This window comes from Streptopelia decaocto, assembly GCF_964273445.1.
Source record: "Streptopelia decaocto genome assembly, chromosome: 2".
NCBI classification, from domain to species: Eukaryota; Metazoa; Chordata; class Aves; order Columbiformes; family Columbidae; genus Streptopelia; species Streptopelia decaocto.
The window spans coordinates 106,852,052-106,874,525 of NC_138655.1; the positions used below are offsets into that span (position 1 = coordinate 106,852,052).

The window sequence follows — 22,474 nt, forward strand, 5'->3', positions numbered from 1 at the left end:
CAAGTGTATGAACACAGCAGGTTTGTGGCTGAGGTGGATTGCACTGTGCGAAGTAAAAAGCATGCCCAATGAGAGGCAAGATAAAACTACATTTAAGCCCATTCTGCCTGAGTTCATTGCAGCTAGACTGGCAGACAAGGTCAGGATGAACAGGGTAGAAACAGTGACATTGGTGGTTTAGGTCTGTTTGGTTTTTACCATAGGGCAAAATAAGACAGAGAGAGAAAGCATTTTTAAGTTCCCATTTTAACAGGTCTTAAAGAAATTTCCATAGCATTCAAAATCAGGACACAAATAGACTTCAGCACAGTAAAAGTCTAAACATAAACACCAACACCATGTGAATGAGACTAGGAATTGAAACAGTCCTCATATGCAAAAATGCTATATTAAAATGCAGGTACAGTCAATGGTAGGAAAATGTCAACACCCAGGCTTTTTCTACAATAAAAGCGTATTTTGCATCAGTACTAGAAAGAAAAGTCTTACTGTTGAACTTGATAATAAATCCACTGGCAGTGGAATTCATAAAACAAAATCTCACATTGGAGAAAACTGAGAAAAGGTGTCCCAATTGACTTAAAACCTTACTGAGATTTAGCAAAGCCAAGTTATATACAAATATTGCTAATAATAAGGACCAGAACAAAGGAGAGATGTAATTTTGCAAGGGAATTTTATGTTTTCAAAAAGGCAGAGGAGCCACTGGTGTAGGCAACAGAGAGAGATATATATATATATACACACATGTATAAACAGCTCCTTAAGAGCCATGTAGAACAAGGATACTGCTGCCTACCCAGCCTAGGACACCAGCTATAAATCAAATATATCAAATACAAAAAACAAATGCTGCCAGTGTGCCGCTTCCCAAATAATGGGAAAAGGTTGTTTGAATTAAAGCTATATTTGAATTACAGATGATATTTGAATTACATAAGAGAAAAAGAGGGCTAATAGTTTACCCACTGCCTCCTACTACACAGAGCTATCCACACTCTATTTGTTTCTGGACTGTTTTAGAAATCCTGAGTGACCAATTATTCACAAAGAGATATTATTGCTGACATTGTTATTAGTCCTCTGTTGAGGACTTCTTTCTTGACTTTCTGCTAATATTTAACATCTTAACATCTCATTTAACATTTAACAAATACATCAGTTGTTGAACGGGAAGCTGGAAGTGTACAGCCAAGATTAAGACTTGCCAGTACTCCTGGGCAGCAGTCAGACAGGACTGGAAGGACGCGAATTTTGTGGGAGGGCTCACGAATTGAGACAAGGTCACAAACCCCACCACATTTGTATTCAAAACTATGAAACAGGAGAGAGAGACAGTTGAGGGCTTTAGCACAGGATTAGAGCCTGTAGTCGCTGGCAAAATTTCACAAGGCTCGAGGGGCAACAGGGAGGGGGGAAGAACCTGTTGGGACAGAGACGCAGCACAGCCAATGGAAATTTCTTATGAAGGACAACAAGAACTAAAATAAATGATTAATAACTGCAATATTTTTATTGGTGAGTTCAACATCTGTTTAAACAGTACGTACGTTTGAAGTCTGACATCCAGTAGCTCTCATATACGAACCATCGTGGTACCTGAGCAAATTCACAGGGCTGAAGGAAAAGCCATTTGAACGCTGCAAGCTCCCAGGAGCAGGGCAGACAGCAGTAAGCAAGCAGGTTAGCTAGGAGGAATGGGAGGGGGGTGGAGGAGAGCACAGGATATCCAGCTCTAGGCATCTGCCTTTCCTAGCTCAAATTAACCAGCTAATTTCCCCAGGCGCTCTCTATAGAAACAAGCTTCTCCAGAGGGTGATTCACTGCACAGTGTTATGCTGCTGATCTACAGAGTTCCCGTGAATTTATTCTCCATTTCTTAGAGGAATACTGCTCTCCCCAGCAACTGCAGAGCACGCCTGGGGAGACATGGTGGCTAATTTTGATGCCTATAGATGTGGAGTGTGAATCTCCCTTCCCTTTGTCCTCTCTCCCCAGCTACCTGTTTTGAATTAGTGTGTAAACAAGTGGTGTTCACATCATATTTCACCTCTCATGTGCTGTCATACATAAAAGATAGATATAAACACTAAATTCTAATCACACTCCCAACCCAGATGGACTTCCCCATTTTGCCACAAACCCACTTTTTCCCCTCTCACACATCATCAGATCTACCCAAGTCCATCACATCAGTAAAGAAGTCCCTATGAATGCTCAGTAAGCTGTCCATTTGGGTGGACACGTGCATGATCTGCCTGCACAAATCGGTTGGCAACCCACATGAATTTCAATCCACTGAAGTCAATAGGAGAGTTTTCACCAATTTTAACAGACAGAGTAGATTTAAACAAATTTCACACACAGAATTAATTCACATATCAAGCTCCAGTTACCCCTCAAATCTGACCAATTTGGGAAAAAATACAGTCTCTACTTCCCTGTTTCCAGCTAATTGAACTGTATCCAACTTCTGAATGGACACGATTTACCCAGAAGAAGAACTTTTTCCATCAGTATTGCCTGGCTATAATTATGTATACATTCACAACAAATATACTCCCTTATTAAAAAATTGCCCAGGTGATAACATGGAAACAGAATTATGATTCTGTGTTTCAAAAAACAACTCCACAGGCTGAAGTTTGTTGCTATATTAATATAGCACCGACAGATGCTGTAATTAGAAAGTAAAAGGCAAACAGAGGAATTGTTAGTAGTTATGTGCACTGTTAGGCTTCTCCTAAAACTAAAATGCTTCTTCGGGGAAGTGGTACTGTCTTCATACATGACCCTGGGACTACTGTAAAATGCTAAAGACCCATTCCCACAAGTGACATATCCCATAACCACATGGCTATATTTGCAAATTGCTCCATTTTCTACACTTCTGTTCTTATTTTATCATGTTTTCTAATGAATTTCACTGTTTCCAGGAGTTAGGTAGTTTTTTTCCTAGAGGTAGGATGTATATTATTTTTAGCAGTGAGCTGTTCACATGCTGAATTAGATACAGAATATGAATGAAGGACAATAATACACTGCTTCCAGTACATAAAAAGGAAAATATTTAGATTCTGTAGTAAGCAGGCAGGAGATGCCTTAGTTTAATGTACTGTTCTAATCTCTGCTGGAAAACTATTTCTGTGTTGGCACAGGGCACCAGAGAAACTGAGTAGACTCAAAGCGGCATCTATCAAGAGACAAGATATTTCTTCTGGTTTGATACCAATATAGATTCTATTTGAAGGCCGATGATTTCCAATGCAAAAAACAAAACAAAACCAAACACAAAACAAACAAACAAAAACCCCACATCAAACAGGCACAACTAATTAGAGCAAACACACAGAACAATTCCGGGCATCTGGAAGAAAAGGTCATGACTGTGGTGGCACAAGTTCTGCTGATCAAGTAATGAGGTGGAAATCTCACTTGGAACTTCATTCTAGCTAGTACTTCTTTCTAGATAATACTACATGAACATTACTGAATAGACAGATGTCATTTTCAGACATCTAGAGGTCGAAAAAAACCTCAGAAGGGAAAACCATATCTAGTATTTGCAGTCTTCCAGGATCTGCTTTTAGGGACATTTCTAACTGAATCCCAGGAAAGCTTGTTGCTGCTAGGTTCCTATCTGTCTGAAAGGAAGGCAACGCATCAGAGCAGGGTAATGCTGTTTTGTACTGGTGCAAACAAGAAGGCACAGGGTGTAGCCCAGGCTCTCCAGCCCACCCAGAGAGCTAGGAATCACAACTAGTCAAAAAGAAGGCAATGAAACAGAAATAGCAACTGCCTGATGGCAACAGTGTGCTCTAGCCCTACAGCTTTCCCGTCTGCCACATTCCTCCTTCCCTAAGAGCAGTCTCAGGAACAGATTTCCTCTGGCTGTTCACAGTGCTGTTGAATCACCTCAGCAAGGTCAAGACACCGCAAAATTCGCCATTTCTCAGCAGCCAGCTCTTCCTTGGATACTTGGCCCAGCAGTTTTTTGGCAAAGAGGTTCTGATCCTGCATGAAAAGGCCCACGGCAGACCTTGGGGCTTGAGGGAAGTCCTCCAGGCAACCACTTGTGAAACAGAAGTTGATTTTCTTTTCACGTCTCATCCCTGGTCCCCTTTCTTCAATCCAAGTCAGAGGTCTAGTGAGGAGAAACAGAGAAAAAGAAGAGTATTTATGAAGAAATTGAATCAACAGTCCTGGTTTGTGCTTTTTTTCCTTTCCTCAGCTCTTACAGAAAATGTCCTAATAAATGCACCATTTTTAAATTTCAGTCATTGCATATTCAAGTAACATGTTCCCACCAACATGTCTTGTGGTTACAGACTTGAGCAACAGGTAGTGATCTTAGCTCTGCCACTACTTCATGCCATGACTTTCAGTACGTCATCTAAGTTCTCTCTAGCTTTGTCTTCCCTATGTACAAAGTGAAGCCAGCAATGTCTAGCCATCTCACAGGGAAGTGGGAAGCTTAATCTGGTTGTTTGTGGACTTGGATGAAAAGAGCAGTTAAGCATCCAAATATTTTGCGCATGACTCTCACAAGGCCATCAACGTCTAGTTATTCCTCCAGGTACATAATGATGACCCAGGCCCTACTGTGCAAGCTGAACACCACCCCATTAGGAGGAGTTGGAGAGACAGCAAGTTCACCCATGCAGACACTAGCGTCAGTGCTCCTTGAACTTTTCAAAGGCCTTTCTCTCTTTTCAGTGGGAGCACCAAGTTGACCCTAGAGATTACACCAGAAGATGTCAATTTTGCCTGGTTCAGCTACACAGACTCTCAGGCAGGTCTTTCCTAATCAAAGCAAAGTCCCATCTTATGCCAACCTGATAGCCAAGGTCTTCAAGCTGAGCATTGGTGCTGTTGGCTATTAACTGGCATTGCTCACAGGTCCACGCACTTTCCTCCCCAACTTCCCACTTTGGCTGAGTAAAGGGGAGCCATGGGACAGAGTCCCTAGCCCAACACGGCAAATGTTTGCAGAGGCTTTGAGGAACGGTCCTCAACACCAGCCACAGTCACGATTCTCCCTTCCTGCTCTTTTGTCAATTTCCTAAACCAGACCATTACCTCTCTGCAGATCATTCATCAGCACTCACTACTGCCTGTGTTTAGAGGATGCACATTATTTTTCTCACTCGGTTATTGATGGCCCTTCCACAGTCCTTTATGGCCCACTTTATTCTGCCATTCACAAATTATGAGGGCATAAATATCATGGAAGAACAAATTCTGCCTCCAAGTACTGCCCATTAAATCTTCAATATCATTAGAACTTGAAAGTCCCTGTCACTCTACCCTGAACACATTCTGCAGAGCACTTAGCTCAATGATTCTGCACCTCTCATCTTTTACGCTTTAGGATCCAATTTCTGTATTCATATCATTGTATCAATTATTCTTTGCTCACCTGTACAACCACACATACCACCTACAAATTAAGCATGGCCAGGTGAACCTGACTGAACAGAATAAAACAACTGGAGGGAAAAAAAAAAAGAAAAAAAATACCCAAATCACAGACTGCAAAACGCATCCAAAAAATCCTCAGAGGACTAACAAATGGACTTCAGGAAGTCCCAAGGCTATGTGTTGCTGCAGGCCAGAAGGGTGCTTGAAGGCCATTTCACAGTGCATTCTGTGTTCTCATCCTCCTTCCCCGAGGTGCTGGCTGTTGACCTCAGTCAGAGGCAGGTTGCTGAGCAAGCTGGGTTTTGCTCTGACTCAACAGAGCTGGTTTTATGTCATTTTGAAATGTTCTTATGAAAGCAAACAGCCACAGAGGGTTCAGGTCACTGCTATTCCAAGCTGCTTTATCTCAGGTAGGCAGGTATGAAGAAACCACCGGGCAGGCATAGGCAAAGACCTCCACCATGTGGAGGAGAGTCCACGATATGATCCAAAACAGGCAGTGTCAATGCAGTGTCACCTCCCAGGCTGATCTGGACCAGATGCACACCAATGACCAGGCTCAAGCCTATGTTGTCTTATCCTCTAGTTTGGGCAAGCCACTGAACCAGAAGCACAATCATGCAGAGCAGGCAGAATTTAATTAAAGTGAATAAAATGACTCATTCACATCAGCGAGCAGGAAAATGTTGATTTTACTAATACATTTATCTTCTTCTGTGATTAGATTTTTAGTTACTTTCCCAAAGAGAGGTTGGTTCTACTTGACTGGTAACCAAAACATGTTAATTTTTAATTAACAACAACTTCTACATTAAAATTAGTCGATTTTTTTTTTTGCTATAAAGATACGTATGCTGCAAGTCTGCACATAATTTATGCAATTCTGTAGCTTAAGAAACAGGTTTGTATTTTATGGCAGAAAACTATGAAGAACTTCTGTTTTTTAAGCAATAGCTTACCCATTTACATTAATGATTTACATTGAAGTATTATCTGCCTATGGATGTAGTTAGTTATTTAGTTCATAGTATTACTTAGAAGCAAGATATGCAGTATTTTTGGTAGCTGAATAAAGCCACACTAAATGTGTTGGACAGTTAAAGAAGAAAAAGAAAGTTTAGTCAAATACTAACAAACCACTTTTATACTGACTTTTTACAAAACAAGCACTATCTGCAGTGAAGAAACCACTCTGACTTTAAGGTCATTTTATCTTTCCAGATTTTAGATTGGTAGAGCTCTCCTAGCTACATTTTATTCAGAGATTGGAAAAGACATTCTGCTTTTCAGATTCGTTGTTTCTTCAATTAATGAGTGGCCCTAGTTGGAGCTTGCAGTTAAATAAAGCAATATGAAGTGAACATACTTTGTACCTGCTGAAGAATTAAGCTGGTTTCACACTTTAAAGAATTCTGGGTCCACTCGGCTTAATATTTTATAAAACAACTTCTGCAGAAAGCATATATTACATGCTTTTTAAACTGGATGTTCAATTTGAAGGCTTTTTATTAGACTTTATGCACTTAGATCTCAATACAAACATAATTTCAAACATTTATTGCCAGAATACGTGTCCAGAAAATGTCTTCAATTTCTTTTAAACATCTTCTCTTTCATACTTTGAAAATGCCAATATTGTTTATTTACTATGCAATCAAAAAGGACTACCTTACCTTGGATGTGAATTAGACAATTAGACCCCAAGCCTAGTAAATGTCAAAAGAGATGTTGCCCAAATCATTATCTCTCCAGCTCACAATAAAAATTCATTTTTGACATTTCCTGAATCCAAGTCCTGTAATCCTGGGACAAGAACTGTAGTCCCAAACCAGCCGTGCTGTCAGTAGAGGTTTGGGTTTTCCTGGATTGCTCAATATTTTATTATGGAGAGCCTGTCAGCTCAACTGTCTTGGAAACACAACAGAGGCAGAGGTCATCTCTCAGATAACTGGGCACCAGAAGTTATCACACTCCTCCAAAATCCACCCGGAGACAGATGAGCAGCCAGCGCCGACTGTGCAGCAGAGACAGACTGTAGCCTTTGCACAAATCCCTGCTTAACAAGCAGAATGCACGCTGCTGCTCTCTGCACCTGCTGGATTTTCCGAGGCAGAAAACAGGCTGAATTAACCTGCTTTCTCAAGGTTAGTGTAATGTCTTTCAGAAAAGGGACTGCTCTCAGGAAAGATGCAGACCTTTCCCATCCTTCAGCAAAATAAAGGTTGGGCAAATCAGAGCTGTAACGCCACCACCATGACTGGCTGGGCCATAACTTCACTTGATGGAGAGTGGGCCAAATGCTCTACTGCTGTAACTCCACTGACGTCAATAGGGGAAGGTCAGCAGGAAATATGGCTTGGCCACTGAAGAGCATACAGGAACGCTATGTAACTTTCCAGCCAGCGTAAATTATCCCAGAGACATAAAGCTGAATGTCCTCAAGGTCATTAAAAAAGCTCATGGTGACAAAACACTGACTGACCCATACAAATTGCAGTGGGCTAAGAAAAGTGGGTATCTGTTAACGGTGTAGAGTAGGAAAAAAAAAAAAACAACAAACCCATAAATCCAGAAATGCTTCTGTATCTAGCAAATATCATACATGGCAGCTAAGGACTACTTAAGAGACAGGACAGCCAGAGAAATGTTTAAGCCACTCGCTAGTTCCACCTGCTGGAATTAGTTCAGAATCTCACTCTATACAGATCTTTACAGCTACTCATGTTACTGGCAACCTGCTAAGAGGGTAAACAGAGCTTGTATACCAAGTTCTGTTCTCTCACAACTGCATTTTAAAAGGAACTGGAAACGATGTTTCATTTAAAGAGAGAGGAAAACTGCTAAAGCGAGATGTTCATCCCACAGTAAACTGCAGTGGGCTTTGTAGGACTGGTTGATAGAACACCTAACTAGACCCATGGTGAAACTAACAGTTCAAATGAGCCCTGATTATTCATTCCTCAAATAGCTAGTCCTTTGGGTTATTACTTTTTTTAACTAAAGGCTTATCTAAAATTCTTAAAGGAGTAAGCATTCATGCTTGGTGGGGTTTGTTTGGCTGGCTGGTTTTTAAGTGTTCTAGTAGTATAAGTGCAACAAAAAAAAAGAGTAATTTATTTCAAGTGAAGACAGGCCAGAATATTTTCCCATGGGGTCTTATTTTCTCCAGCTCTCCCTAGTCTTCTCATCTGCCTCTTGCCATATGCCTATGAGTGGGATCATCTGTCTCAAAGGCAGAGTCCACTATATGGAAAAACAGGAAAATAGGACTGAAGGGAAAGGAACAAATTGTTCTATGACCATGCCTATCTCCTAAGGAACATATAGAGCTTGGGTAACTTCTCCGTACCTTTTCGTGTCAGACAATTCTCAAGCTGCATCTATGGCATGCAATAAACTGCCATCGTAAGTAACTTCAAACTATCTGAAAGGATATGACCTTCATGTGGATGGCCCAGAATGATCAAACCAGAATGATCAAACCAGACCTTGGATCAAGTTGAGTACGCAATCCACAGTATGAAACACTGGTGACATGCTTCATGGTCACATAATATTTAAAAATATACTATTTTATAGCAAGACCATTAAAAATATATACGTAGGCTATTGTTATCATACAATAAAAGGGGGATCAAACTCAGTATTATAAAATGCATCATCAAATGAGCTTTCTGCAAGAAAGTCATAGTGCAATGATTGGAAAAAATGACAAGTAATCCTGGCTGCCAGATTCTCGCTCAGCCTGACACACTCATGCAACAAAAGCAAAAAGAGAAGAAATGGGAAACTGGCTGTTGTCTTACAGCCAGTCTTAAAATTGTGGAAACTTCAGGACTGCAGATTAGGCATTAGTCAAGAGCAAACTTTGCAGGTTGGCCTTTCAGTAGTTTATTATGACTCTGCTTGAAATGCGTAATTTTGTCTTATCTCCAGTCAGTACTACATATTAGTACAAGCTTTATACTGCTATAAGCTAAGTGTTATAACTAGTGCATTACCTTTTCAAACAGTCATATATTTTCAACCTTTAAAGAAAGGTTACGTTTCAATGTACAACTAGAATATCTGATGATAAACTAAAAAGATCCTGCTTCTGAACAATTTTTCAGAGTGCAAGAGAAAGGTCTTTCAGTCTTGGGCATAGTAAAATACGTTATAGGCACTTTCCTACATTCAGACGTCAGAAAAGAGCTTTTAAACCACCTTGTGCTCATCAGCAGACATTTTTTGGTGATAGCTCTTTTTACCATGATTACTATAGTAAGCATTTTCAGGTCTTTTTCTCCTGTTCATTTTCATGCCAACATCCACCTGTTCTTTTTCCACAAGAGGAAGAGACGATGCAGGACTCCTGCAGACAATACCTGAGAAACCTGGCTCACCTGATGCCATGGCCATTACTCACTTCTTGTTTGTTGTCTCAAAGTGAACAGTCATTCTGGAATAATTCTTATCCTTCTGCATTACTCTGGTGGCAGAGGTGACAGTGAGGTCTCCAAAGAGGTCAATCAGCCAAGTCAGTCGGGCAATTCCACTGAAAGCTGGGAATCCTGCTTTGTTTTCATCGAGGACACTACCTGGTGCAACAGCAACAGAAAGTCTTGAGAAATGGGAAAGAGAATATCCCTCTGCATAGGAAAGGCTGAAGAAACTGCAGTGTTGCAGGCTGAGACACCAGGGTGTAGGAAAGCCATGAGTGGATGGATGAGCTGAGTAGGAAAAGTCAACAAACATGGTCAGCCTTGAAATGGTGAGCTATGACACAGAAGGCTGCACGAAGTACATATAGAACAAACCCCTCAGGACATGTTGAGAACAGGAGGGTGTATGCGGATTCAACAAAAGAATGGAGAAGAAGAAAATGGCTTAAAAATCTCTCCCAGCTCTTCCGGGGCCAAACACCAGTATAGAAGCCTAAAGGTCCCCAGTAGAAACTGGGAGACTTCCTCAGAGCTCGTCCTCCTCTCTGAGACCAATATGAATGAGAAACTGGTCACTATCACCAACGTATAGAAGGGATGAAGACATGCTCTCTCCTCCATACAACAAGGCATGGGCTTCTGTTCTTCACCAGAAGAAAGAGATTAACAAAGCAACAGCCCGTAGAAGACAACTGTTAAGGCAAAGGTGCTTTCCAGATAGCTCTGTAATTTCATGGGAACATCCAAAGCTGACATCCAAGTTTCTAGTCAGTTTAAAGACAGACTCTCATCTAAAAGGACTGAATGAAGCCTGGAAAGACTGGCATCCCTGTGGAGCAGGCAGACGAATCCAGATGGACTTTGATTTTGCCACAGCTACTGACCTGTGAAATGCAATGTTCCCTTCACAAGGTCTTTCCCAGTCACTTCTTTTTTCAGCTGCTTGTACTCTTCGGTCAGAAGCTCAATGTGCTCCACATGGAGTATTTTATCTGCCATTAAAACAAACAAACAAACAAACAACAAAACAACAAACACCACCAAAAATCAGGAAATATTTAATAAGAGCTTTCTGCATATCTAAGCAATAGAAGCTTCACCAGCCACCAGTGAGAACTGACTTAGAAATGTTTTCATGCATGGCTGGCAAAATGATGTCAGGAAGAAAACCAAACCAGGCATCAATCTGGGTTAAGGATTTCCAGGAGATAACAAATATAGAGACTACATAAACAGTAGCCACTATGAAAACTAGAAACTCTGTAATGAAACCCAATACCTGACTAAGGCTGAAACATGAGTCTTCAAAGTAAAAGACAGATTAATTCTTGGTCTCTTTCCCCTCACATTTCCTTGTTCTGCATTTTTCCTCCCAGGGTAGTAAGAAAGAAAAACAAGGGGAAAACATAGCATAATACTCAGACCCAGATTGTAACAATATGTTAAGGAGTACCTCCCTCCATTGGAATTAATTGGGCTAGTTTGGAATAGAGGCTATCCAATACACATTGAATGTGGCCCTCATTCAATATGTGTTTTTCTGGAAGGTTTCCAGGAGAGTTAATTTAGGCTGCTGACAGTAATGCCTGCTGCTTCAAGAGAAGAGGCATAAATTTTGCTCAATGGGAAGCCATTTGGCGAGGAACAAGGCACTAAGTGGTGTTGGTACACGGAAACAGCAAAGCAGAAAACCTATACCTCTGGTGCTTTAGTACAAAACTCAGAAAGGAATTTTTTTAAGAAGCAGTGGTATAAACAGTGCAGCTTGTCCAAAGAGTTTGCACTCTGCTCCTGCCCAGCACTATTCTGTTCCTTGCAGCTCCATACATACCCACTGGCCTCAACTGAATTGCCAGCTTCTGACCTTTGGCACTGCAGAGATGGGACCACACACTTTCCAGAAATAAAGAGATTTTGCTTAGAGAGATGTCTTTCAGACAGGGATGCTTTGCTGGCACACATAAGCAAATCACAAACACTAGAAGCTAGGAAAACTGTTTCCAGTTTTATTTTCAGGGAGAGAGAGGACAGTGAAGTGCACAATTCCAATGGCTACACTCATTAAGTGCCATATTATCACTGTGACAGAAGTTTCCTTCTCTATCTGCATTCTTAGTGCCACAAGCAGAGACCAGGGCTTTTGCAAGGGCAAACACACCTTACTCTCAGACTTGACATTTGTGTGTTTATTTCCCCATTGGCACGTGCCTTAAATCCTAGATTGACACATCTCTGAGACAGGCATACTCCCTTGTATGTCATGATTAATAGCAGACTGGAGACCTGCCTTTGAGTTTGATGCCTTTGTTGCCACCAAAGAGGTAATACTGTTTGCACCCTTGAGAACAAATGCCATTACCTTTCTGTTCAGCCATCTCCCAAAGCTCATGGGCTGCCTTAGCAGACAAAGCCATGGGGTACTCAACGAGGACATGTTTCCCAGCTTCTAAAAACATTCTGAAAGGGATACAAGATCAGTCTTTAAAAAGCAGATCATCATAATCATCTCCCTCCACTGTGCAAGCTGCTTCTCATTCCCATAGTCAGCCTCATATGGGGAAGTGCAGAACATGGAGCAACAGGAATAAATGGAAAGTTTCCTAACAAGGATGGTGTGGTGGCTGCATCACACATTTAAACACCAGGAGAGTTGACTTGTAATCCTCCTTTTTCCACAGAATTCCCTCACTCACCTGCAGCAAGTCGCTAAAATGCCGCAGCATAAAGCATCACAATTTCTAACATCCAGACACTTGAGTGGCTGGAATGGGGGAGTGGAATGCCCTTCCTCTATATAATCTGTGAGGAAAGGCTTTAGATCCTGTCTTAAGCTGCCTGTCAATCAAACACAGGCCTAGACGTATGCAATTTGAATTACTTGGGAAATGAATGCATCTTAAATCCTACTCTCTTCCAGGGCTTCTTGTGTGCTCTAGGGAACTCACTATCATTCACTTCAGGCTTCTAGTCTGGCAGTCTCTCCTCCAGTGTCCACATCCTCTTAAGCAACAGCTTTACACAGCTCCTCTGTGCTTCTAAATTACAGGCGAAAGGGTGGGAAAAGGGAAGGAAAACCAAACCAAAACAAAACCAAAAACCAACTCAAAATACCTGATGGTTTCTTCATGGCTTCTGTTCTCTGTGCTGATGAAGACTGCATGGACCTCTTTGCTTGTTAGAGCATCTTCCAGGCTAATCTGCTTGGCCTCATTAATATTGCCAAAACTCCTCCTGTGCATTTAGCATAAATACAACCAGAGCGTAAGCATCACAATCCATTCTTCCCAATTGCATGTTGTGCAGCAGCACTTAAAAACTGTTCCCACGGACCACTCTCTCACTGCCTTCAACTGGGGTAGAACAAAGGCAGCTTCTAATTCAGGAAGGGCAAGATCACTTACAGACAGAAGTGGAGTGTACGAAGGAAGAAAACAGATGGGTCAGTGCTTGGGTGCTGGTATCAGTATAGAAACTGTCCTGCTATTCAAGTGTACAGTGTTTTGGGTTTTGTTTCTTTATTTGGTTTTTGTTTGTTGTTGTTATTGGGGGGGGGGGGGAGTGTTTTGTTTTGGTGTTTTGTTTTATAATAAGCATTATTATGAAGGAGCCATTTTAAGAGCATTACTTGAAAGAGGACTGTGCTCCTGTGGGAGAATTCTCTCCACCATGTTGGACAACGTGGGTAAAAGCACTTGAGTTGGCAGGGCCATATGCAACTACAAGAAATACAGACAGGCAGGGAAGGGACAAAGCAGATGCTTGGCTATGATGGCCCACTCCTTGCAACACACACTCCATGTCAGTGCTAAGGGGACGGCTCTCTCAGCCACCACCCCGAGCACATCTCCACCTGAATAAGAAACACGCACACACACTCCCCCCAAAAACCCTTTCCATTAAGAAAGACTGGAGCAGACACCTTGACAGTCTTAGGACAGATGACAGATAGCATGAGGGTAGGCCAGAAGCAGGACTTGAAAGCAAAGACAGGTAATGTTTGTATGTGACTGGAAGGCAAAGGGCAAGGCAAAGGACAAGCAAGCTGTCTGTGAACCATGCATTTCGACAGCACTGTGTCTCAACAGAAGCAATAAATCCTGTCTTCAGTGTTGTCCAAGGCTAGCTGTAGCACTAGCAAAGGCATCAGGGAAGCAACAGGGAATTTGGCAGCGAGGTAAATTGCATGACCTAATGGGTCCTTTCAGTCTCAAACAACCCTGACTGCATGATTTAAATATAGCTGGAAAAATACATTCACAGTCTGAGATCCATACATGTACCGCCTAACTATTTAAAACCTTTATGCTCCACTGTTATGGGGCAGACAGTTTACCAGGAATGCTCAGAGGGGGGTATAGGCGTAACACAGTCTTGCTAAATTTCCATGGCCCCAAGCTAGTGAGAAAAAACATAAAGCTGCCCTCTCAGAGGCAACCTAACTGCATGTACTAAATGATGAGATTTTCTTTAAAGACATCTACAGGTTTGGTATTTGGTTTTTTAAAAAATTATAATTTTAGGATGCAGTTGCAGTGTTAGGAGCTCTACGACATGTGCTTTTGTAGAAAAAAAAAAAAAAGACGTTTTTAAAAACTTCATAAAACATCTTGTGTTTTTTAAACATTTCTATAAATTTAATGCAGACATTACCTCATTAATGCAATTATTGTCTGCACCATCCTAAACCTACAGGAAATTTCAGTCAGACAAAATTGCATTTCTTTTTATCAAACATATTCTGCAGTGAGAATGAATCTTAGCTTTTATTTTAGTCATTTCTGCAAGGTATTTCACTAAGGTAACCTATTTGTTCCCTCTTGCAAAACTTTCTGTGCTTTTCCCCAGCTGCCACTCAGAATGACTGGCATGTTTGCACAAACATTCCCTTTTCAGACAGCCTTAATTATAAGAGAAATGTAAAACTTTGGATATTAATCCACTGCCCCCTTCAAATAATAGTCCTCCACATGGAAAAGCAAGTGCACCAGAGGAAGAAACATTACAATATCCATATGAAACATGCTAAGACTAAATTTCTAACCTGGATACAAATCCAAAGAGTTTGAGGTGCTCAGAAGGGCTGGAAGGCATTGGATTCATCAAGTCTCGGATCCGTGCTAAGCCAGCGATTCCAACTCCAACCACCACAGTCCCAAACATTTTGTTAATCTGATCAAAGGAAAAAAAAAAAAAAAGAGCAACATTTTTTTCTTTTAGCAGGGAGAGGAGAAGCTGAGAGGGAGGTAGGAGGATGGATTACTCTTGAACTGTGCTCTCTTATAGCCAAACCTTATTCAAATGTCAGCAAGCAGCTAACAGAGATGCTACAGGCTACTGAGCTCACTTGCATCCCATTGAAATCTGGTCAAGTGGTTCAGCCTGTCATAGGACAAGTCTTGAGGCTTGTATTTAACAGCTATTATATCACAGCTCTGGCACAAAGTTCTTCCCTTCTGTGAATAGAAGGCAGACTTCAAAAGTGAGACATTCTTCTATTTATATCAGTGCTTCCATGCTGGAAAGGAGCCAAAAGGTTCTGCAAACCCAGCAAAGCTTTATATAAACCCTGCTGACTTCCTGAGCATCTGCAACACAGCCTGCCTCGGGGTCCCACACAGACACTCACAGCACACGGCAGCATAGCCGGAATACTTTGGGACAGGAAGCAAAGAGCATCATTTCTTCCCCCATGTAATCACCGGCACGTCCTACAATGTCACGATGCAACCAACCATCTGGTAATTTGGTCAAGATGCTTGCTTGACATTTCCACGCACAAAGAAAGCTCTGCCATCTCTTTAATGACAAGCAGGCATGTCCTCAAGATTTACGTCTCCCAAAAGCACATTCCTGACACAATTGCATCATACAGAGGACAAGCCAGGTATTGCACTCGTTGGCCAGACTGCTGGGCCACTGGTAATAAATTATTCTGTTGGTTCTATGATTTGCCTTAGATTTGCGGAAGCACTGGGCAACCAGCGTAACCTTTCAAACCTGCACTGTTCCACCATGCTGAGGACTAGCAAAACTCTGTGAAGATTTACAGGAAAAATGGCCTAAAGCCAAGCCAAGTCAGCCCCTCTGCATTTTTTGTTCCTTCCATCCTATGACAGCATCCCTTCAAACTCTGTTTTTTTCTGTTTTGTTGTTCTCCTTCCTGCCACTGCCAATCTCTTCACCTGAGTGAACTTCTTCAATCACTTCTACTACCCAGCTGCAGCCCTTCAAATCCTTCTGACACTTAAAGGGATATATGGACAATCCCACTTCATTCCTCCTTGTGCCTCTTGTCTGATAGGATCACAGTGCAGCAGCACAGCCATAAGTGACTGTTCTGCCAGTGCTAGAGGATGACAGCTGGTAACAAATTACATCAACTGGCACAAAAAAAAAGTAAATGAAGCTCCACATGTCACATCTGGATTTTGTTTTTCTATAAGCTCCCGCCTACGTATATATTCCTGTCAGTGCTGAATCCTGCTTACTTTATACATGTCAAAAGGGTACAAGGGTAAAACACAGAGTGGCATGTTTAATATAAAAGAAAAAATGAGTGATATTGGAAGAGTTCTCTAGGGGGGTTACAGTGACACGTCATTACCAAATATTTCAGGTATAATGTGATGACACTGCTCACCAGGGAAGAGAGATGTGTGGGGCTGAGAGAGAGGGTTGGAAAGAAAGGTAACGTAACCATACAACCCATTTTCAGTTCCATCCACAGGCAGAATCCTGGTCTGGGATCTCAGTTACACTTGCTTTTATCTATGGCCAAAGAGGAGAGACTGAGATTTCAAGAATGATCTTGGCTGGAAGGAGCCCTTGGAGGTCACACGACCAAAACCCCACTTTGCCACAGCAAGGCCATGCCTGGGTTCTGACTGCTCCCGTGCATGGCAATCCAGCAACATCAGGACCTCTGCCACAGTGTCTGACCACCCTCACAACAAGAACAACTTCTTATTATCTACTCAGAGTTTCCTGCATTGCCTTTTGCCATTTCACCGCACTTCTCTGAAAATAATATGGCTCTAGCTCCCCTACATTCTCCTATCAGAAAGACGTAGGCAGTGATAATACCCCCTTTTACACTTCTTTTCTGGAGGCTCTGAAGCCTCTCTTCATTCATCATCTAATCCAGCCCCCTGACCATCTTGATGTCTTTCCACTGGACTTGCTCCTGTATTAAACTTATTTCTCATACCACAGTACACAAAACTGGACACAGCACTGCAGACGTAACCAGGATCTGTTGGCTACACTCTTGCGAATTCAGTCCAGGACACGGTTGGTCTTCTTTGCTAGAAGAGCATGCTGTGGCGTGAGGTTCAAATTGTCTACCAGCATCTGCAGGGCACTATCTTGCTTTCCAGTCAGGCAGTCCTCAACCTGTACTGTTTCACAGGGTTATTCCGCCCTGGACAAGGGACTCTTACGTTTGCCTTTGATGAACATCATTATATTCTTGTTTGCTGTTTCTCTAGCCTGCCCAGGCCCTTCTGGTGTATCGGCCTTTCCCACTAGTTTCATTTTATTCACGGACTTGACAAAGCTGCTCTCCATCCTGTCGTCCAGGTGGTAATAAAGACGTTTAACTGTACTGAAGAGAAGAACAATACCTGCCCTTTTGCAGTCACCAGGAACCTCCCTTGATCACCAAGTGTCTTCACAGTGACATACAGCCAAACCCCTCAGCACCCCTGGATGTACCTTGTCTGGTGCCAGGGGCTGCTGTACATCCAGTTAACTCAAGACCTGTATCACTGTCTTCCTCTACTGTTAGCAGACTCAGAAATACAGGAGGTCTGAGGACAGACCTTACTAGTAGAAGCTTCAGTGAAAAAAGGCATCAAGTGCCTTTAATTTCCTTCATCCCAGCTCCACTGAGCACCAGGCTCATACTTTCTCAGTGCTCTTTTTCTTGTGAATATACCCAGAGAAAACCCTCCCATAGCTCATTTTCCAGCTGAGCTTTGCCTTTCCCAGCTCCATCCCAGCAAGCTTGGCCACAGTGTCTATGTCCCTCCTGGATAGTCCCTCCCAGCTTGTGCACTTGCTTTTTGTGTTTGAGCTCAGTCAGGAGGTTCCTGCTGATTTACACCAGCTTTCTGCCATTCTTGGCTCTGCTTGCAGAACATGAGTGGGGTGCCTGTGCTCCAGGAAGGTCATTCCTGTAGATCAGTCTCAGCCTCTCAGCACACCAGGGCAGTCGCCCATAGGACCTTGACAAGCAGAGCCATTGAAAAGCCAAAAAACTGCTCTTCTGAAGTTTATGGTTGTAATCCCTTAAAATTTAGATTCACGAAGGGCTACAGTGTGAATCAGGACCAGGTCAGTAGAGGTTTAGAAGCAGTCCAGCTGATCAGGGGCTTACTTTAAGTTCAGAAATTTTCAAGGTTAGTGGAGTGTTAAGCTGTTAATATTTGCCTACTGCCTTGAGGAGGATTGGGAGTGGGAGTCGCACAGCAGACAAATTCCCCTGAAGCTCCTACAGTCATCTTGTTTCCAAGAACTGCTTTTTTTTCTGCAGAGCTGCTGACCTCCACTTCAACAAACTGGAAAAGGTGGGGGAGCTGACTACCTTCCTCAACAGCCGTGAACAAAGAACACCTCTCTCAGCAGATGCTCAGATTGCTGAACATCAATATTTTTGCCTCTCATTTAAAAAACTTTCCTAGTTTCATCTGATGAACAACTTCTGACCTCCCTAAAAGTCACATTTAAGAGAAGCAATATGATTTCAAGATAGGAACAAAGCCTGTTACTATGCAACCTGTTGCCATAGCAACCAGCCACTGGTCCAGGTCAAGGGTTTGCAGGCTAATACAGTATCCACACGGAAAGAGACAGCTACTACATGTGCATTAAGAAGCTTTCCTTAACGCATGTAGCTAAGAGAAAAATCACCACGTCTGCAACCCTGCTGCTGCTTTTTATTATCCTCACGTGAGTCACATAACAAAACCTAGACATGCTTAGGAAGCAAGGTAAATTAGATGTTTTTTGGAACTGTCATGAACCAGGTAAGAACAGAATACAGAACACTCATCTGAGATTCCAGATTAATATATGAAAATTTACTGCTCAGTTCATACCTTTACACTAGGATAACAGCTACAGTTGTCTTTCAAGCACAAAAGCGATAAAAGAGGAAGCCTAAACCATAAACTGCCTGTCTTCCATGCCTTTTTCTTAAGATAGGTGACCTCAGTTCAAGCTTCGAAAAAATATTTCAGAGGCATTTTAAAGGCTGCTGAACTTTGACTCCTGTTGTACTGAAAAATTGTACAGTAAGTGATAGAACAGTACATCAGCCAGGGTCTAAAAGCATTCTTCTCCATCCTTTCCTGACTGGTTATATGAAAGCAAAGGGGCTGGTGAGAAAATGAGAGAGTGATGTCCTTCATGCTCACAGCTTGTGACTGAAGAGTGTCTCCCACCGCCCCACAGCAACTGCCCTGGCCTGGTCACAGGCAGTGCTGCCAGCCCCACCAAGGGTCCCCTCTGAACTGGCACAAGGAGCATGGCAGCTGCTGACTGGTGTGGGAGCTCTTCCCTACCAGCAGCCACGAGTGCCTCCTCTTACTCAGGGAGATGAGCCCTGCATGGCACAGAAGCAGACCCAAGAAAGGCATCTAGCTGAAGAGGATCATCCATCCTACACCAAAATATCATCACCTTGTCATCCTTCTGCTCTCCATTGAATTTTCTGTGCTTGTGCTGCTTATTTCCTCCATTAAATAGATACAGACTACAGAAAAAAAAAAAAAAAGTCCCCTATACCCAAGGATTCTTGCAAAATTTAGCAGTAAAATAGGAATATTCAGCAGCAAAACAGGCAATGTCCAAAGGGATTGGTCACCCAGCAAATGTGTTCCTTCCCAGTGAAATCACAGTGGCACTTCAGTCCCTATATCTCAAAAGTGCTAACGCGTAGAGGTAGGCTTTAGGGAAGTGAGGCTTACCTCTGTTTTGTGCAACATCACTAAGGTTGTGCAGAAGCAAGATAAAAGGCAGAACTTACAAATTATCTCCCCTTCAAGAAAATTTTTCATGGCATCTCTAGATATTACAGGATGAGAACAGGTACTTTATCTCATGATACATAGAGAATTTCAGTAAGCCTCATGCACTCTCCCTGCAGTTTTCAAAATCTTGTTCCCACAGGTATGAATGAGTGACTTGCATCTGAAATAAAAATATTTTCCAATTAATGTCACCTGCAATAGCATAACAGTAATGTGGGAGTCTTTACTCAAGCTCTCCCAGACTGGTCTTTTTAAGTGTGCTACTTCAAATAACTACCACTTTACTGCCACACATATCTTAAGAATAGCAGAAACTTCACAAATGAGCACTTAATCTGAAAATACTGCTGTCAAGGTTAGTTGACTTTTGCATACTCAGCTGTTGAACCATTTCATTCCCACAAGTAATTCTTCAGCAATTTTCACTCTCTCCAACATCCCCTTCTATACCTGTCAGATCTTTGCTTACATTAAACCTATAGTTCTACCAAACCTGAGTCTGACATGTTGTAAGTTCCTACCTGCCACTTAAAAACACACAATACAATCCATACTGACCTGGCAGCCACATCCCACTGCTCCTGTGAGTAAAGGGGGACTCAGATGGCCAGAGACCAGCAACCGGGGACATGAAGATTCAGGGGCAGCTATTTGACACACGGAGTGTCTGAGCCCAGCCACTGGAAGGATCCACCTTGTAAATACATACATACATACATTCTCATTAGCAGACCTCCATCCTGCTCTGCCAGAGAGGGGAAGAGGATGTGGCTGCTGGTGCTGTCTGTGTTTTTGTGAGCGTTCTGTCTGTGATCTGTATGGCTGGCCACATACAAGTGTATATACACGGTGTACACGTATCCTCTGAGTACATCTGCTGACTGGGAATATGTTTTCAGCGTTACTGCTGGTTGGACCAGGGGCCACAGAGCTGAGCAGCCTCGACCCTCTCAAGCCACCCAATTCAGCCAGTATTTTCCCGTAACATAAACCAGGCTGGACCGAGGAAGTTCTCCAGAGCTCCCTTTGCAGCAGACTTGTGGATTAGACATCATAGAAAATGTTTTCTCTGTTATGGCAGCAAAACCCTGAGAGGGGGGTTGCAGAATCTTCCTTGATAGATGTTTTTACAGCAATGCTGGACAGACAGCAACAGTCACTGTAAAATCAACAAGCTGAAACCTCAAGGTCCCTTCCAGCCCTACATCTCTGATTTCAAATACCCAGAGCCCTGGCAGATGCTGTACACAGGGTGTTAGTACAGCCAGTGTCACCACATCTTACTCTCATATTGTCTACTCCTAGCAAGATGCATCTGCCTGGAGTAGAGAAAGCAAAAACTGAACAATGTGGCTTTTGTTAGTGTTGTTTTTTAAAAGGGAAGAGCTGCACAAATGCTCCAATTTAGCAGCCTATTCAAAGGCATAAATATCCTTTGCTCTGCAAGAAACCACTTATGTGCTTTAACCTCTGCATGTGCTGAAGTACCTTAAGAAAGCAGACTCAAAAAAGGCTGTGTTAATTCTAGCTAAAGGCAGACCTTGAAGAAAAAGGAGAAACAGAAACGGAGGCAAAGAAAATAATTGTTCAAATGCTAACATGCTGGAGCAGGAGCTCGTGCCTTTGCTGCAACCTAGAGATAAAAGTAAAATCCTTCTGCAAGAAAGAGACAGTCAGGAAGGCAACCCCCACCACCCTCTTTATTACTTCTCTTTCAAACATTAATTGGACATAAAATGAGAGGCAGAAATTTTCTTGAAAACCTGCCAAGACCATTTACAGTCTCCACATTTCAGAGGAAAACAACAGCACCTAGAAGCCGTGAGCAACCACATACATTTTCCTTGAGAGTTGTTTGTTATGGTCTTAAGTGTCAACCCTCCCCAGCATCTCTCTGTCTCTCACACCCATCTCTCTGGTTATCGTAACATGCAGGCTCTGGCGAGTTATACCTTTGAGGCACCAACTCTAGCAGAGCTTTGCCAGCAAAAAAGTGTCTCTCATCCTGACTGGCACCACTGTGCTGTGGAAACAGCCAGAATGGCCTTTTCCTCCTGCCTTTTAAATGCTATTTGAACAACACACCTGCATTGGTTTACACTTATATGTAGGTTTATTTGCCCAGGTTTACTGATTAAACTCTGGTTTTCCAGCTAGCTGCCAAAGCTGAAGTTGATACAAGTATGGTCAGACGCTGTGATACAGCTGCTGAACAAGCACCTTTATCATATACAGTGATGGTTAATAATAAATGACTGCCCTTGTCAGAGATACTTGACAGATACACTGTCTCCAGCATTAATAGTTAAGTAGAAAGGAGAACTTCTCTTAAAACATACATCTGCAACTTTAGTAGCTCCAGAGTCTGCAACAGTTCAGACTCCAGTCACAGTGAGGTTGCTCTCCACAGCCTGCAACTCCATGCTTGCAGCAAAAACATTTCACAAAACTAATATAAAAGCATGAGAGGTACTGGAAGAATCTGAAAATCTGTTTTTAATACATGACATATCCCACCCTGTAGAGGACTGAGTCAGATGTGCTGTGACATACGTGCATGGGTATGAATGACCATTTTATCCTGCTCTCTGTCGGTAG

The 22,474-nt window shown here is 42.4% G+C and overlaps 1 protein-coding gene across 6 annotated transcripts in view; it reads right to left on the reverse strand.

The window, feature by feature from the left end:
- Nucleotides 1–227: 227 nt before the first annotated feature.
- The window catches only part of BLVRA (biliverdin reductase A), a 33,708-nt gene continuing 11,461 nt past the window's right edge, over nucleotides 228–22,474 (reverse strand). For 3 of the 6 annotated variants that reach the window (XM_082045949.1, XM_082045950.1, XM_082045948.1), the window contains 6 exons: nucleotides 14,887–15,014; nucleotides 12,957–13,076; nucleotides 12,205–12,302; nucleotides 10,730–10,837; nucleotides 9,830–10,001; nucleotides 228–4,144 (listed from right to left, as the gene is read on the reverse strand). In XM_082045949.1, the coding sequence (XP_081902075.1) occupies nucleotides 3,871–4,144; nucleotides 9,830–10,001; nucleotides 10,730–10,837; nucleotides 12,205–12,302; nucleotides 12,957–13,076; nucleotides 14,887–15,005 (891 nt within the window). In that variant the 5' untranslated portion in view covers nucleotides 15,006–15,014 and the 3' untranslated portion in view covers nucleotides 228–3,870. Of the gene's footprint in view, nucleotides 4,145–9,806; nucleotides 10,002–10,729; nucleotides 10,838–12,204; nucleotides 12,303–12,956; nucleotides 13,077–14,886; nucleotides 15,015–15,134; nucleotides 15,245–20,434; nucleotides 20,652–22,474 lie in introns of those variants that run through there. The other 3 variants (XM_082045947.1, XM_082045951.1, XM_082045952.1) reach the window with 3 other exon arrangements.